The sequence below is a fragment of the Charadrius vociferus genome, unplaced genomic scaffold, assembly GCF_000708025.1.
Source record: "Charadrius vociferus isolate BGI_N301 unplaced genomic scaffold, ASM70802v2 scaffold17, whole genome shotgun sequence".
Lineage (NCBI taxonomy): Eukaryota > Metazoa > Chordata > Aves > Charadriiformes > Charadriidae > Charadrius > Charadrius vociferus.
In genome coordinates, this window is record NW_009649163.1 from 17157 (window position 1) to 34648 (window position 17492).

General features: G+C 38.0%; 2 protein-coding genes across 2 annotated transcripts in view; one reads left to right on the forward strand and one right to left on the reverse strand.

The window, feature by feature from the left end:
• LOC104289441 (solute carrier family 2, facilitated glucose transporter member 11-like) overlaps positions 1-12520 on the forward strand; it is a 12840-nt gene extending 320 nt beyond the window's left edge. The window contains exons 2-12 of the mRNA XM_009888378.1: positions 1953-2051; positions 3684-3844; positions 4462-4586; positions 4851-4980; positions 6248-6396; positions 8309-8496; positions 9008-9118; positions 9232-9333; positions 10881-10956; positions 11220-11347; positions 12317-12520. Of these exons, the coding sequence (XP_009886680.1) occupies positions 1953-2051; positions 3684-3844; positions 4462-4586; positions 4851-4980; positions 6248-6396; positions 8309-8496; positions 9008-9118; positions 9232-9333; positions 10881-10956; positions 11220-11347; positions 12317-12520 (1473 nt within the window). The remainder of the gene's footprint in view (positions 1-1952; positions 2052-3683; positions 3845-4461; positions 4587-4850; positions 4981-6247; positions 6397-8308; positions 8497-9007; positions 9119-9231; positions 9334-10880; positions 10957-11219; positions 11348-12316) is intronic.
• Positions 12521-13756: 1236 nt separating this feature from the next.
• Positions 13757-17492, reverse strand: part of HSCB (HscB mitochondrial iron-sulfur cluster co-chaperone) — a 5828-nt gene continuing 2092 nt past the window's right edge. Inside the window, exons 2-5 of the mRNA XM_009888379.1 lie at positions 16988-17077; positions 16293-16437; positions 15368-15415; positions 13757-13913 (exon numbers count right to left, since the gene is read on the reverse strand). Of these exons, the coding sequence (XP_009886681.1) occupies positions 13822-13913; positions 15368-15415; positions 16293-16437; positions 16988-17077 (375 nt within the window). The 3' untranslated portion in view covers positions 13757-13821. The remainder of the gene's footprint in view (positions 13914-15367; positions 15416-16292; positions 16438-16987; positions 17078-17492) is intronic.

A 17492-nucleotide genomic window follows, 5' to 3' on the forward strand; every position in this document is an offset into this window, starting at 1 on the left:
GAGGTGTTCAAGGCCAGGTTGGACATGTTGGACGGGGCTTGGAGCAACCTGGGCTGGTGGGGGGTGTCCCTGCCCAGGGCAGGGGGGTGGGACTGGGTGGTCTTCAAGTCCCTTCCAATTTAAACCATTCTATGAGTCTGTGATCAGGCTGTTAAAGTGTTGTGTTTTCCTCAGACACCTGACTGTGTTATGAAATGGAAGCTGTAAAAGCACATTTTCTGATTCTGGTGTTTTACGTTGAATGTAAATTGGATTTTGTTTGTGGCATGTTTCTGAAGTGAGGCGAAAGTGTTTATAAACTGTCAGGAGTGAAGAGAACCGCCAAGGCTGTTGTCCGTGCTCTCAGAAGTCGGGGCCCAAACTCATTACACAACACGTTAGTATAATGAGCAGACTGATTTGGGCAGCAATAACAGAGCTGTCATAACAAAACATCAGTTATATTATGTATGTTAATGATTCTGGGTGGTTTTTTTGTCTTTTTTAGATTCCATATTGTACCAATGAGACATGCAAAATACCTTTACAGTGTTTGGTTAATAGAAAGGTCTGAGTGTGCAGTGCCTGTATTTACCACCTGTAGTTTTATTTTTTCTACCGTACTTGCTGCAGCCTTTATTTATGACCCTTAACTCATTGTTTTGGTTGTTATTCAGAGAAACACTACTTATTCTCAGGAAGCCACAAGGAAATATTAATTGGATTTTACTTTAAGAAGATAAATTTCAACTTCTTCTGAATTTCAGTCCTGAATAAAAGAAGTTTTGATAAATTATCTTCAGGAAAGACAGAGGTCTTTCAGAATACAGTATAGCATATTCAATAACTCAACATTTCTGGGAACTGGACCAAGAATGCGAATAATGAAGAACTAGTCTGAGAAATTCAGAGAGTACAAGCTTATAAAAAACCCCCATGTACAGTCTTTATGTATGAAGGAAGAGGAAATTTGATCATAGAAGTGCCTTTAATATAGGAGACATTGTTGTGTCCAGCTGAAGTTAGACAAAAAGATACTATGAGATTAAATTAGGACATAATTTTTAATGGAAGCATTGTTAAACATTCGAGCTGGATGTTATTTTTAGTACTATCATGTTCACTAAAAAGTAGAGTCAAGAAGTATCACGTCAGAAAGCCAAACACTGTATAAACCTCTAGAGATCTTCTCTGCCCCAATGGCCTCATCCAAAGTATAATGTTTTATGACCAAGTAGACTCTCTTGAGATTAGAATGTATCATAATTGTGGTTTCTGTTGACCTTAAAAATTATGCATCTGTGAATCTAATAATTTTGGTTCCTGAATATTGATTTAGGAATGTAACTAGGTAATCAGTATTGAAAAATTGAAAAGTACATTCTAATAAATGTTAGATTGAATACTATTATAAGTGAACAATAAGTTGTGATTTAAGATACTAAGGTTTAACTTAGTCTGCTAACTTGCAGACATCCAGTAATCAACTTGGGGACTTGCTGAGGGAAATAAAATACTGTTATTTCTCACATCTCAGATGAAGTGTGAGTCATAGAAACTGCGATTTGGTTATTTCTTATACTGAGTCATTGTGCCTCTAACACCAAACATAAAGTGTATGAAAATTCTTTCATTAAAAACAGACACCATGAGCAGTGTGGTTCACGCAAAAAGCATTTACACAGTTCAGTAAATATGCCATCAGCAGTGCAGTGGTTGTGTTGCCTGCACTTAATCTGGATACTTGTAATCGTTGCATCTCTGAAAGATGTTAGTGATCATGGCCACAATTAGCATGAAGTGTTTCTCTTGCTGCAGGTGTTTGAGGGTTTATGTAGTTTTCTAAACAAATACTTCACTGTTCAAAACTAAATACATGATATATTTCACTGTGATTTTCACCTAGATATTATATGCATGTGGGTTCAAGGCCCTATCTCTTTTCATGCCTGTTACTCTCTTCTGTTCTCTAGTTCCCCAGTTGGACCTTGTTTCTTGCTGTTTGTGCTGTTGGAATCGGAGGGACCTTTCAGTATGGGTATAATGTTTCCATTATCAATGCACCCACCCAGGTAAAATACTGTCTCTTGTTCACAGGGTTGTTTTACAGTAGTGGAGGTATCCTCTCTAACTGGCCGAGAGGCCAAATGCACTCAAACTGCAATCACAGCAGAAACGAAGGCAGGTGTCCTCTCCTTTGAAGAATTCTTGTTGATTTCCAGAATGGTTTTGTGTTGATTTGTTTGTAAGTACCTCCCATCAGAGGTATTCTGTATCAGATAAAAAGTGCCAAATGTGCCACATAAGTACCTCTGTTAAAGTCTGTTTTAGAAGGATTAGGTGAATGAATAAGTAACATCTTCCAGTTATGCTTTTGACTAAGATAGCCCAGAACATTAAGGATAGGATAGGATAGGATAGGATAAAACATAACATTTTCATTTGGAAGGGACTTACAACCATCATCTAGTCCAACTGCTTGACCACTTCAGGACTGACCAAAAATTAAAGCCTGTTATTAAGGGCATTGTCCAAATGCCTGTTAAACACTAACAGGCTTGGGGCATCGACCACCTCTTTAGGAAGCCTGTTCCAGTGTTTGACCACCCTTTCTGTAAAATGTCACCACTCCTAATGTCAAGTTTAAACCTCCCTTGACACAGCTTTGAATCATTCCCATGTGTCCTGTCACTGGATAGCAGGGAGAAAGGATCATTACTGTTGTCCATCACAAGGCAGTTTACTGAGAAAGATCTTCTGGGAGAGCCAAAAAGATGCATCTGTAGTTTCTGAGTATCTCGCAGATATTTTCACCTACTTGTTACTTTTGCATTCATTGCCATGGCCTTGAGGATTCTGCTTATTTTGTGGATGACTCAAGAGGATCTGAGCAAATGGTCTTGTGAAAGTGACGGGTATTATTTTCTGCTGTCAGCTGATGTATTTTCTTATGTAACTGTGAAGACTGAATTTGCTACAGCATTGTATGCTTTTTACAAAGGTTAAAATAAGCTGTTTGTGAAAGAACATGTAGTATGCTGGAAACAAAGGGAGAGTCCTGGAAGGTTGTTCTTCTGTTAAGTCTTTGTTTGCTGGCTGAGAACAGGAACCTTTGATTACAGACGCACGTCAGCTCAAGAGTTTTTAAAGGCAAATTTTAGGAATAACAGTTTAGAAGGTCTGACACATGAATACTCCAAGAAAGGCCTAAGAATATTAGAGTTGCAGAAAAGGATTTTACTATGAATTGTTGGATTACACTAAGGCAGGGAGTTTTAAACCAAGTGTTGGAATGAGTCTCCTGACAGTAAAATTTGTTGGGTTATGTGAGACGTCTGTCCTCTGAGATGTTCCTAAAAACTTGTAGGAACACCTGTCCCTCCTTCATTCAGAAGAAACTCAAAGCCCTTTCGTAGCAGTATACGGGAAGTTTGTGTTTTTCCTTGAGTGGAATACAGTTTCCCCTGAGGTATGCTACAAAAGCAAAGCTGCTGAGTGGTCTCTGAGATGTATGGAGAATAGGAAATGGTATTGTGGTCAAGGAATATTCTGCAAGTCATCAATGTTTTTAATATATTACAACTAAGATGATAGCTTTTGTTAGCTCCCAGAATTGGTTTTCAGGATTGAGGTGCAGGTTATATATAGTGCTATGGTGGGGGCTACAAGTAATGCCACATATTCATCATTCTTTTCTACTGCAGCATATACACAGATTCTTAAATGAAACCTGGACTAGTCGTTATCACAAGGAACTAAATCCAGATTTGCTGACTTTTCTTTGGTCTGTCATTGCTTCTGTATTTTCACTTGGAGGCCTGTGTGGAGCCCTTATTGGAGGCAGCATGGCGATTCGGCTGGGCAGGTGAGTCACAGCAGCAGGCATATAGCAGGATGCTTTCCTTTCCTCCTTTCTTGCTGAAATATAAAATAAATAAATGGAAGAAGAGCAGGAAAAAATGTGACTTAGATGACTATAAATGTTTTTCACTTCAAAGCAGAGTTTTCTATTAGAATTTTACAGTTTGTTCCAATGTGACTTTAAAAGATGAGCCCTGAATGGCATCCTTCCAGTCCAGTCTTTCCATTGTCTTTATTGAAATCTAAGTAGGAGTATGCACATAGCGCATGGTAGGAAACACAGGTCCCCCATACGCATGTGCTGCCTTCATGCCGGTAAGGACACGCTGTGTCATCTGAACCATCTCATGCGCATTCTGTATAGATCTAGCATAAATGAACAACCCCCTACGCCTACCCTGTCAGGCATTTCTGTCAAATTTATGTATTACCCTTATGTTTGGACTTTGTTTTAAAATCTGAGTAAATAGTTGTATCAGATATCTGTCTTTCCAGTTAATAGCACGTTTCTTCAATATAAAGCCCATTTTTTCCGTATTACCAGAAAGGAAGACTTTTTTTAAAAAAAGCATGTTATTGCAGATTTTCTTAACAGTTTGGGATTTTTTTTCTCCTCTTTAGGAAAGGAGCTCTTTTGATGAATAATATTATAGCAATACTAGCCTCCATTTTAATGGGGATCAGTTTTCCTACAGGATTGTTTGAGTTACTGATTGCTGGAAGGTTTTTGATTGGCATAAATTCAGGTGAATGATTTCCTATTCCTGCTTTCAATAAACTATGCTGAATGATAAGTGATTGTTACTGCTGATTCTTTAGGTATTATGATATTTGTTTGTATGCTACTTTGTAGATATGGTGACAAAAATGTTCTGTAGTCTAACTTGGAATACAAAGGCAGCTAAATTAACAAAGAAATTAATTAAGTCTGATTTCCTGTGTTTTGGTTCAGTAAGTCTTTTCAAAGCAAAATCTATTAATAGGAAAATGTTTTCTCCATTCATTTGCAGGTATTGGGCTCTGTGTGCAGCCTCTGTATATTGGGGAGGTTGCCCCAAAACATCTTAGAGGTGGCATGGCCATGGGGAGTTCCATCTTTCTGACTGGGGGGATTCTGACAGGACAAATAATTGGTCTGAGGTTAGAAATGCATTTTTTTTTCTTGCCTTGCCTTACTCGCATGTAAAAAATTCCAATTCCCTGCAGCTCCCTGCAAAATACTCATTGTGGCCATTGCAGCATTAGTGAATGAGCTGCACACAGTTCATTACTCTACCTTTAAGAAGCAAACCCTGCTTTTGTCACGTTATTCCTACAACTGCAAACCATCTGTACTACCTCCCCAGGGAAATATTCTCAGTTTAGATGGGTCAGCCAGAGCAGCATCAGTAAAGCAGGTACATTTATGCTGAGTTCATATTTTCTACCAGTTTCTTGCTGGAGACAGTGGACGTTCATGAGACAGGACTTGAGAGCAAAGGACTCATGATTTCTGTTGTGCAGCACTGCTGCTGGCTTTGTCCCTTGTGAGATCAGATGAAGTCACCAGGGACTTTATCCAGTTGGGTCTTAAAAAGTTCCAAGAACAGAGACTGCCCAACTTCAAGATGAAAAGCTTCTTTCATGAAGTCTGCCAGAAGCTTTCCGCTGCCCTAAGAGCAGCTGCACATACCCTGAGGAACAGCACAGTGTCTGTTTTCCTCTGTCACTCTACCAAAAGCACTTAGACTTCTCTTTCTTTTTCCTTATAACTAGCTTCTGAATTAACTGGTTTTGGTAGATACTTTAGGTGAGAAGAGCTACAAAATAAAGTAGAATATAAATTTCAGAATGCATAATCTAGGGTCAGTATTTAAAATGCAATACACTTTCTATTTTAGCAAGTTTACATTGTTGCCTACAACACATCATCCTGCTGATTCTAACTGTACCAATTTTAATGATTCCATTCTATGCAGTACACCTTCTTGTTAGATCAACTTTGAATGGGAGGTAGGATCAGATGACTTTCTGAGTTCCTTTCTATCATAAATTATTGTATGACTCTCAAGAGCAGATGGAAATGATGCTGCTGACCTTAAGTTGAAGTCTATATGCTATTACTTTCTGGCATCGCTAGAAAACACTGCTCTGTCAAAGCTGCAAATAATGCTTAGGACCAACACAGCAACAAGCATCAGTAAAGCAGGGCTGCTCGCCTCTTCCCGAGTGAAACCTGATTTCAGAGTGGCTGGAAAATATTTTCCCAATGTCTCTCTGCTGAGGTTCACAAGATGTAGGTAACTGGTTACAAGGGAGCTTTTCCTGAAGGACAAACATCTTGCTCCCAAAAAGTTGCCTGAGTAGTCACCAATAGCTAACTGCTTCTTGGTGGTTTTTTTTGCTTCTTTTTCCCCACCTCTCCCAGGGAATTATTAGGTGGAGAAACATATTGGCCTCTGTTGCTATCCAGCAGCTGTTTCCCAGCATTTGCCCAACTTTTATTCCTGCCGTGGTTTCCTGAAAGTCCCAGATATCTTCTTATAGACAGAGGTGATGAGCTGAGCTGTGCCAAAGGTAACTTACAGCGTTTATACTTTCTCTGTGTCTTCAGAAAGGTACGATGAGTGTATTGGTTTCCAGATTCTCCTTTTCTCTTTATCAACACAGCACAGTTCTATCGCCTCGTGCTTTTTGGCCCATGTTTTTCCTCCAGTGAGCTTACATAGAAAAGGGATTGTGGAACTTGGGACTCTATAATGGATTGTGAACAAAACTTTATTATCTCATTTCAAATGTGTTCATGTTTTGTTACTCTCTAATGAAATCTTTAAAGGTTTAATAATTTTTCTCTTGGATGAAGTTACATACGTAAACTACTTAGCCTTTCACTGGATTGTTCGTTTCTCGGGTCATGTCACAGATAAGTATCAGTTACATCAGATGTTTTCTGTTGTACTTCTGTAAGAAATAATCGAAAGTAATATGATGAAAAGGAGACAGCTTAAGTAGCTGAAAAATTAGAGAGCTTTTTACTGAAAAATAGGTGATGTTAAAAAAAGCGATTCATTGGCTATTTGAACAGAAAACTCCTTATCCTCCATTTTCTAAATATTTAGTTATCTTTTGAATACCCTTTCCCCCCCTGTTATATCATGTGGGAGAACTGTGACAGCTTAGACTTTTAACTTTATTTTATCTTTAAGATCTATGATTGTTCTCCTTTTATTCAAACCCTACTCAAGAAATGACTGTAATGTGATAGCTGTGCAGTACTGCATAGATGAGCAAGTGAAGCCCACACACTACAAGAAGAATTTGAAAGACAAAAATTCAGATTAGTTGTGATATACTTTATCCTGAAATTACACAGTTCTCTTCATAGTGCAAGAAGAAACTAAATATCACCAGAGATTTTTTTTTCACAATAGAATGCCAAAAGGAGACACTGAGGTAGTGGTTTGTGTCCCCCCCCTGTTTGTCAACTGTTCTAATAAAAATGTGTCTCTCCCTGCTTACCTTGCCCAAAAATATTCATAGACCATCACAACTGCAAAAGCTACCTAACTACAAAGGACCTATAGAGTTCTGTCTAACTCGGAAGCCATGGACAAGATGACAGTAATATCCCTTTCAGATTATGATCTAGTTTGGGCTTCATTATATGTAAGTGAAGCTTGCAACTTCCAGATCATATTTAAGTCTTTCCTTTTTTTTTTTTTTTTTTTCATATAACATAACATAATCATTGAATGGGTTTTTTTTCAAGAATCGTGGCTGCTTCTGAACCTGATGCGGAAGAGTGGCTAGAGTTTCAAGCTGGTTACGCTGTTAGTGATAACAATAGCATTAGAAAGTTTGCTCCCAGCAGCATCAAAAGCTCTACTGTTGCCCCTAAGTGGGCAAATTGTCACATATGAAATATTTAATATTGAAGATTTTAGAGGAATTGATGTTATGTACTCTTTGGTTTTAGGACCATTAGTAAAGATTTTAGTCTTGCATCCAAATGACTTCTGATAATACTTGCCTTAGAAGAATTACTTACAATTTTTACTCCGGTTCCCTAAATGCGTTCCACTGGCAAAATTAAAGACAGGGACATAGCAAAAGACTTGATATCTGCCTAGCATTTGAGTAAAAGACTTCAAACTCATTAGAATGTGGTTTAATGAAAAGACTGTTTGGAGGTCTGTGGTTCAGATATGGAACACTTCAAAATATTTTGCTTGGTGAACATTTCAAAGTCAGATATTCCTCTAAAAAAAGCAAAACCATGCCACTGAAATCTCCAAATCCACCACAGCAAAAAATGTTGGAAAACCAGTAAGCAAAAAACAAGTCATAAAGCAAATTACTTTTTTCTCAGCTTCCTAAAGCAGAAAGTTTTCAGATCCTAGCAAAAGCCAGGTCGTTACGGAAAGAGATGATTTTCCAGAAGTTGTGGTCAATAGGTAAACATAAGAGAATTTATTTTCTTCTTTTTTAGCTTTGAAGCGATTTCATGGTTCTTCAGAGTATCAAAGGGAGATGGAAGACATACAGCGGGAGTGTTTTGCCTTAGATGGGGAGAAACCCAAGAAACCCTGGCAATTATTCACTGATCATGGTGTGAGGTGGCAGCTCATTACTGTGATTGTGATGACTATGGGCCAACAGCTCAGTGGGATCAATGCTGTAAGATTCCATATGTACAAACACCTTAAACAATTATTTAATTTTCATCTGTTTTTCAACCTTTTATTAACACAATGGATCCACGTAGAGAAACTCAGAGAAATGGGAAAAGTGGGAAAGAATGTATTTTTATTATTTCTGTGTTTCTCCTTTTTCCATTTTTTTTTTCACTTACATGTTTCTGCTGTGTAAATTTCTTTAAAGAATGACTTAATGCCTGTGTTTACATCTTCTGAAAAAAGTAAATAAAGGTGGATCAGCTTATCCCATTGTGTCTGGTTTAAGAATCTGAAGGAGTATATTCAGCAAGCTGAATAATTACATTTGCTTTTATGATAGCAATATATTTACCTAGACATGAATTTAACAGATTCTTCTTGCTGTTTACATCAAATTAGTAACTCATAATATAAAATACAGTGACCTGTGTGTTTAGTATGAACTTGACTTTGTTTGCAGCTGACAGTTTAACTATTGCGAATGCCCCATTATTTTCTTTTTTCTGTTGTAGATTTATTTCTATGCAACTTACATTTTTAAACAAGCTGGGATCTCAGCAGAAAAAATCCCGTATGTGACACTGGGCACTGGAGCTTGTGAATGCCTCACAGCCCTCACCTGTGTAAGTAACAACTTACTCTACATCCTAGCATAACGAGTAACGATTCTTCTTGAAGAATAACATTGGTAAATATGAGATCAATATTGTAACAGAAGATTATGTCTTGTCCACAGGGTTTACTGATAGACTACGTGGGAAGAAGATGTCTCATCATTGGGGGTTATCTCTTTATGGGCCTTTGGAGCATTGTTTTAACGTTCTCTCTGACTTACCAGGTGTAGAGAAGGACTCATTTATATTACATGATATGATTGTAGTGAGTGAAAATCTGTGACACTCAAAAGAAGGTGGAAGATAAGAGCTGCATAGGTTTAAACAGCAGCATAAAAAATCACAGCAGTTGAAAGATTTCTGCAGCCGTGTTTCCCTAAAATAAGAGAGTGGTGTCAGCTAAGATTTGGTCATGTATTTATCTTAAATCTGCGGCTGCATTTAAGGCTGACAAAACTAAGTGATGACAAAACAGCATTTATTCTAGCTTTTAAAGTAATTTTAGGATGAAATACTACATAGTGATGATCTCAAGCATTAGAGTCCACTTCGGTCACTTAATTGTAAAGCAAACAATCAAACAAAAATATTGTAAGGATGCTGAAATTCAAAAGACACTTAAATCCATTAAGTGTAAATTCACAAAAACTATTGGAAACTCACTAGAGATACTGAGTGCCTTAAGTGTATCATGCAAAGGCAACATCCTGTCTCGCTTTTGGGTGTAGCATATAGAGATGCATCGTAAATTGTTCTGTATGCTGTATCAGCTCCAATAAGGCAGCCCCACAAACCTCCTGAAATGGCCGTTTGGAGGAAATCTCTCTCTACACTTGCAGACGGTACTGCACTAAACATTTACCGTTAACTTCAGGTGATCCAAGCAAGGCGATGCAGCTGTAGCTCCAACAGCGAGCAACTCCATTTAGTCAGTATTTTTTTGCCTGATAAATCTGTATCTCACGAAGGCAGGATTTCAGAGCTGCAGTTCTTTCCCTGTCCCCACCACCGGCGTTTGGCGTTTGGTGCTGGCTGTGCACGGGGGGGTGAGGCGCAGTCACGCTGCAGATGGGACGTTTGGAGGGATAGCGGTGTGGGGCGGCGCAGCCTGGCAGGCGGGCCACCAAAGAGGTGCCTACAGCAATTTCTGTGCGGTTGGAGCAGCGTAAGCTGCTGGGCCAGGCAAAACGCTGAATGAGCCAGCCGTTAGGCAGTGGCCTAGGTTTAACTATTTTATTGGAACTTTCGTACATTTCTTGGTTTGCTTTTGAATAACGGGATTTCATGCTTGGGTTTGGTCTTTCCAATGCAGCTAGTTTCACATGTATATAGTAATCCTAGTGTTTCTTTACTGTGCTGTTGAAATTTACGTATACATAAATAATGTGATGAGAAGTCTGTTTGTGCTATGAAAGTGCTGAGTGACAGCTAACTCATGGGATCAGCATAAAATACCAACATAAACACTGACAAAATATTAAATTAGTAACAACATGTAATTCTTATGTTCCATATTGGTGTAAATTTTTAGCCTCGGAGGACTAATTATAAATCTTGACAGAAGTACTAGACTCCATTTAGTAAAAATTATTAAATGAACAATATTTAATTTCTCTGAAGCAGTACTGTTAAAGAAATTAGCTGTAAACAGCCATGAACGGCTGTTGGTCTTAGTTGCAATAAAATGGCAAAAGGAAGTGTAACTGTTAAGCCAAACTTTCAAACTGCATTATCAAAACCTGAACTAAACCTTCTCATTCTCTTGTTCCAGGACCTGTACTCGTGGGTGCCTTATGTGAGCATGACATCTATACTTGCCTTCATCTTGAGCTTTGGGTTGGGACCAGGTATTTCACAGTGATGAATGTTTTAAAGCGGTGAAACGTGTGTGTGGAGCCGGGGGGAGTGTCAGCAGCTCCGCTCTGCCAGGCAGTAAGTACTGACTGAGGCTGTGAATGCCCTGGCTGAGGAACACAAGTGAGCCCGCCCCATCAGAACAGTTTAGTCTCCCATAGCCTGAAACTGAGCAACTCAATTTTTGTGGCATTGGAAATAGCCACAAATGGACATTTAGCATAATAACTCCTGTTTCTGAAACTCGTTTCCCCAGGTGGCATAACAAATACCCTGACAGCTGAATTATTTATACAGTCTTCACGTCCTGCTGCTTACATGATAGCAGGGACTATCAGTTGGATTAGTTTCTTCACAACTGGGAGGCTCTTTGCCTTCATAGTGGTAAGTATGCATAACATGTTTTCCTAATTGCCTCACCTCCCATTTAATCTTCTCTCAGGTTCCAGCAAATTGCTTTTTCTTATACAGTAACACTTAAACATAGCAGGCATACTACCCATCAACCGAGTATAACTAGTCCCCTTAAAATATTTTTTAGGTATCAACAGAAAATACAAAACATGATGAATGAAAATTAAAAGGAATGCATGGGGGTAATTTTCATGTTCAGATTAAAAAACCAGAGACCATATCAAAACTAGAAAAACTTAATCAGATATTGAGATTCAAATAACGTATTTCTTAATAGTGCCTTGTGCTTTTATGTCAAAGTAAAGTAGAACTAGTACCTGGGGCTAGTGGTTCACATCTCTGGGAGCTCACTAAACTTACATACAGAGGATTCTGGGATCAGGAAGATTATGAGGAAAAACAATATAAGCTTTCATTTCTAGCTCTGTATTTTCAGTTTTAGCACTTATTCTAGAGAGCAAAACATGCAGGAACAGCACGCAACAGGGTATCCTGATTTGACTTGGTTTGGTTGAACTCTGCTTCTCAATAAGATAGTTGGATTTTTTAATGTATAGCATTGAAAAATATTAAGAAACGTTCAGAAAAAGATAAATCGTATAATCTTAAAATATGAGACAGCTAAATACCAAATGCTGACTTGTCATTTTGTCATTACATTATGAATTGTTTAGTGTGTGTTTAAACAGTTGGGTTTTGTTTTTGTTTTTTTTTTTAATAATAAAAGACAAATAAGTGTATTGCGCAGCATTTGGTAGTCTTTTAGCTAAAAAAAAAGTTTAAAAAAGTTACATGTAAAGCAAGGATAGGTTGAACGTCTTTTTATTAAAAATATCTGAGCAGCAATGTTGGGTGTGAATGGGAACAAAATGCTTTTTATTTTCCCAAACCCACTGTTATACTTGAAATATGTTGCAATCAAGTAAATTTTATTTTCAGAATGGACTGAAGCAGTATTGTTTTCTGGTGTTCTTACTGGAGTGCTCCTTAGTTGCTGCTTTCATCTTCCTCGTAATTCCTGAGACAAAAAACAAATCTTTTCTGGAAATCGAAAAGGAATTTCACAAGCTTAATTTTGGAAGAAATACTAAAAAAAAGGAAACAGAGCTTTATGAAAGAAGACAACTCCATGATGAATTTTAAAAAAGATTTGTGTAATTTCATAGCTGTAACAGAACTTAAATGAGAATTATGAACAGCGTCTTCTATATTAGCAGTATAATACCGTGAACAAGTAGCTTATTAAATCCTCCTGTATATTCAGAGGAAGTTTAATTAAAGGCAAGTTAATCTTTCTGAAATGCTGTCAAAACATGTATTGCTGAAATGCTATTAACAACATATTATATTATACATAGAAGACTCAATGCTTAGATACAGCTTGATGTTGTAGGAATGCAGAAATGCCAGGAGAGGGTGTTCAATGAATTCCCCCCCCCGCCCCCGGCAGATTTCATCAGGTAATTCAATAGCTCTTCTTTAATGTCTAAGTCCCTTCTTCAGATTCGTGTAGTAAAGTGTATGTTACTGCTTTACTGAATAAAATACTCTGAGCTGTTAAAACCCAAATGAGAACTGACCTACTGAGAAACCAATATTTGAAATATTCTAGTTTATATATAAATTGGGGTATTTAGTTGCCATTTTTCACTTAAATAACTTTTTTGAAAGATTTTACATTCCTCATCTAGTCCTACTACTGTAACTGTAGAAAGACAGTAAAGCATCTGAATTACTATCTGAATTACTGTTATATGTAAGAAAGTTTATTAGAAAGACTTGTTTTCTAAGAGGGTACTAATAAAACAGTTTCTGGGGTTTGAGTTTGGGTTTATTTTTTTGCCCTAACTTAGCATCTTAAAATTTTAAACTGCAACAGGGTAGAACCTCTTCTAGTTACCATGGCCAATTCCCAACAGACTGAGATGAACGTCACAAAAAGCACCACATAGCAGAGAGGACAGAATTAAATACATTTCACCTTTAAAGATTTTTCAAGATGGTCTGACAGAACACACACAAGGAGACTACAGAGAGCTTGAAGGACCCATTGAACGAGCTTTCTGCTCAGTGTCAAACATTTCGTCCAGGACTCTTTCTCAACTTAAAATAAATTCTTCATATTTTAGTAGTCAAAGAGTAGGAAGTCTTAATTACACATGGTGTTTATGTGCCTCTCTGATACTCCCTTCCACACCTGTAACTGCTAGGACAGTAGTTGTGCCTTACCTATTACTCATTTTCCTGGTTGTAAGCATCTCGTGATTCCATCTGTTATTTAATAAGTGCTACAGTAAGCACTAGATTTATGTTTTATCTTCCTTCTCTCAGAATCAAAGCTTTTAATGAAAACGTAGGAAGCAAACACCATTTCTCTGATTTTGGTAGCTAAATCAGCTGTTTAATTGAAAACATGTTAACTCTTAATGGGAAAGGAGCCAGTATCAGGATGGGATCTTCTTGTTCTTTAGTTTATCCTCTAAGTTTGCAAAATACTTCATTTTGGCTAGAAGCTTCTTGGCTTCTTGAAGATCATCTGAAATGAAATAAAAGATTACTAGTTTACAGAGGGAGGGCTGAATTTTCATTTTCAAAATGAATCTCAAGATTCCAATGACAGCACCCGTTTCAGTGCTAAGAACTGCAATTTGTAAGGACCCATACACTATTAAAACCATGTTGCCTGTTATTTTCATCTTGGATGGTTTTGTGAACCACCTCAACTGAGGTGTTTCACAAAACATGTAAAAATGTACCATTTAGAAAAGACATGTGACAGTAGTACCCTTTAATGACTTCTGTAAAGTGGCCATAGTATTGATGTAGCCACTGGGGTATTTTAAGTATATAGACAATTTTTTTTTTTTTTAAATGCATGCAGTTAGACCAACTGCCATCACTGGAAAATGCAGAAGATTTGTAGGACTCCAGTACAGATAGCATCAAGTCCAAAACTGATATTGAAACAGTTTCTCCTTAATGAAACAATTGGAGGGGAAAGGTTGTTTATCACCTACTGACAAGGATAGGTGCCACACAATCCTGAACTCTCGCAGTACAACAAGCGACAGATTATAAGGTTATAATTCTCCACATGCAGGGCCAGCCAGCACTACTTTGCGTTTGATGTTTTACAATTACAACACACTACTACATAAACCTAATAATAAAAGCATTCCAAGACCCAGAGAGAAATGTAAAGGTTTCTTCAAAGAGTAAGAAGCTAGTCTGGAATGGTTCAAGCTACTGCCTATCAACTGGTTGCGTGATAAAGTTATGTTAATTATTGCGCAGGATGTCCCTAGAACCTGAGGCTGAACAAGGCATCAGGTCTTTTCTTGCCCCACAGCTTCAGTGGCAAGTGGCAAAATTTTTCTTGTCTTGACAACCTGAGGCTGAACAAGGCATCAGGTCTTTTCTTGCCCCACAGCTTCAGTGGCAAGTGGCAAAATTTTTCTTGTCTTGACAACCTGAGGCTGAACAAGGCATCAGGTCTTTTCTTGCCCCACAGCTTCAGTGGCAAGTGGCAAAATTTTTCTTGTCTTGACGTTCACTGCAAAGAACAGTACCCGCTACTCTAGTGACAGCTTCAAGTCTGCAGAGAAAAATCTCCTTAATTCAAGTTTGAAACCTCAGAATAGGTGGTAAGTTTGATTAAGAAAGGAATCTCTCCTTCCCAATATTCTGGGAAACAAATAAACAAGTTCTTAGCATCTGCATTCCCACTTGAAGCAATCATTTCGATGCAAATTGAACTAACTGCAACTTTTGTACTGGATTTTTTTGAAGTTTAATGTGAGGTCCTGAATTTCCTCAATCAGCAGAAAGGTCGGCTTAGAAGTACTTAGTCTAACTACCAAACAAAGAACACTTGTTTATGCAGTATTTCTGCTCTGTACTTAGGAAATATTTGCCAATAAGAGAATGTGGTATTTTTAAGCACTTATAACTGGTATGTATGGCAGCTAAATACTTAATAGAAATAGCTACCTCTTTCAAAAGCTGCAGTCACCTCTTTGGTCAGTTCTTCTTGTTTAACTGTAAAACAAATGATTTCATTCACATTTTGTTACACACTTAGTATATTTAATACCACTGCATTCTGATTGTCTGTGGTGGGAAACTTAATTACGAGTCTCATAGCCTTTGGGAGCTAAGAGAGCTTTCCATAATATTACTGTCTTTTTTTTAATATTATAATTTCAAACAGATATATTTCTTTGTTTAAACAGGTTTACAGGCAGCAATTCCAATGCAAGTCAATGGTTACTAACTTCCCATAAATCTAATTTACTTTTGGTGTATCAGTTTACTCTGCTGCAGTTAGTTTTCTTCTACTTAGTTTTTATTCTAGTTATTCTAATTGCTTTTGGCACACTACTGTTATTGCAAAGAATTAAATATACCAATAAACGCAATGTTCTGGGTATCACCAACAATATAAAGAAAAAAGTTGCTTGTATAAGGGTAATAATCACTTAATATAATGGTTGCTAAGGTAAAGAAGGTGAAAGAAATACATTGTCTATATAAATGAAGAAATTATTTAATGTGGTCACTCAAGCATTTTATTAAACTTCATTTTGAGTGGTTCTTTCTTTTAGAACAGTCTACTTGCCCCAATCTGCTGAAGGTTGAATAAGAAGTTCCTTTTTATAGTCAACATATATACTGATTTTGCTATCAGAATAGATACTGTTATACAGATTTTCTTAAGCCAGATTTGATGTTTAGGTGGCATAAATTGGTAAAGACAACATTGTTTTTTGAGGGGAAGCTCTTGCAGTCAGTCAATTAAAGATGAATGTAAGTTGGAGATACTAAAAGAAATACACTGAAAAAGCCTTCAGAGACTCTTGTGTTATACAAGATACAGTAAATTAATTCTGTATAAAACCCTCAAATCATAACATACCTTTAATTAAAGTTTCAATTTCTTCAAGGATATCCTCATTTTTAGGCTCTGCTAATTTCTCATTCATTTCCATGATTTCTGTGAGAAACACTGGGTCTGCATCAGAGTCTGTCTCCTGTGCCGGCTCTACTCCTTTCAGCTCCAGCTGGTGAAGAAAATGGGAATTTGGAAATACACATTCTTGCGTCTATTTCAGTGTGAATTATTTTCTTGACTATGAAGTTTTTTAGTAGGCCTCACTCAGATTCATCTGATAAGCTTCTGTTTTATTCCATGAAACGTGCATGAACAGAGCCAGTCTTAAAATTGACTCCATAGGTAGACCATAAAAATCAGCAGTTAACCAAAGCAAAAAACATAACGAAGGCTGCCAAGGGCCAGACTGACATCTCAAAGGAACAGCCATGGCCAAAGACAACATGTGATGCACGAAACAAATCAGTGTAACATGAGCAGCAAATGAGATGGTAATAATCAGTGAAATGTCAAAGAAAGTAGTCCAAAAGCCGGTTAGTTTTCAGACAAGCTTGTTTTTGGTCTCCCTTCAATCCCTGGTAAACCTCTTTTTCAGAGGAACACAAATTAGTATGTTAATGATGGACTCAAAGGTCTGGTTCTTTACATCACCACCCGCAGCCCCAGCCACCTACGATTAGTGACAGGAGTACTGATAAAAGATGTAACGGACACCTTACTAGATAGAGGCCACGGCTCAGAGGGTTCAGGAGGGTTTGGTAGGCCTTGTTAATCAAGGAAGAGTGTTGCTCAGAGTAGTACTGTTCTTTCTGTGAATGGACGATAAAAAATAGTAACAAGTTAATAACAAGTGGCAAACTACATTACACTTTGTTACCTGCAGAGAAATAGTGGTCCCACACGCAACAATACATGTGTGTAAAACTGGAAGGTGATTTTTGACAGAGATAAGAACAGGGAGAGGGGCTGTCGGGACTTGTAATCTCTGTCAGCTCACACAACGAGGCTCTCAGGAACCGCAGCAGGGCCTCATTGTCATCCTCTGCCGCAAATCTGTGACTAAGTCGGAGTCTCTCCGAAGCACCAGGACCCAGCAGCTAGGCAGTCCCTGTAATCACAGGGCTGGAGGGCGGCGGGGACCCGGCGCTCCGCTCCGCAGGGCCGCCTGACCCGGCCGGAGACGGCACAGCCTAAGGTGAAAGGCGCCTTCTCCCCGGGCGGAGC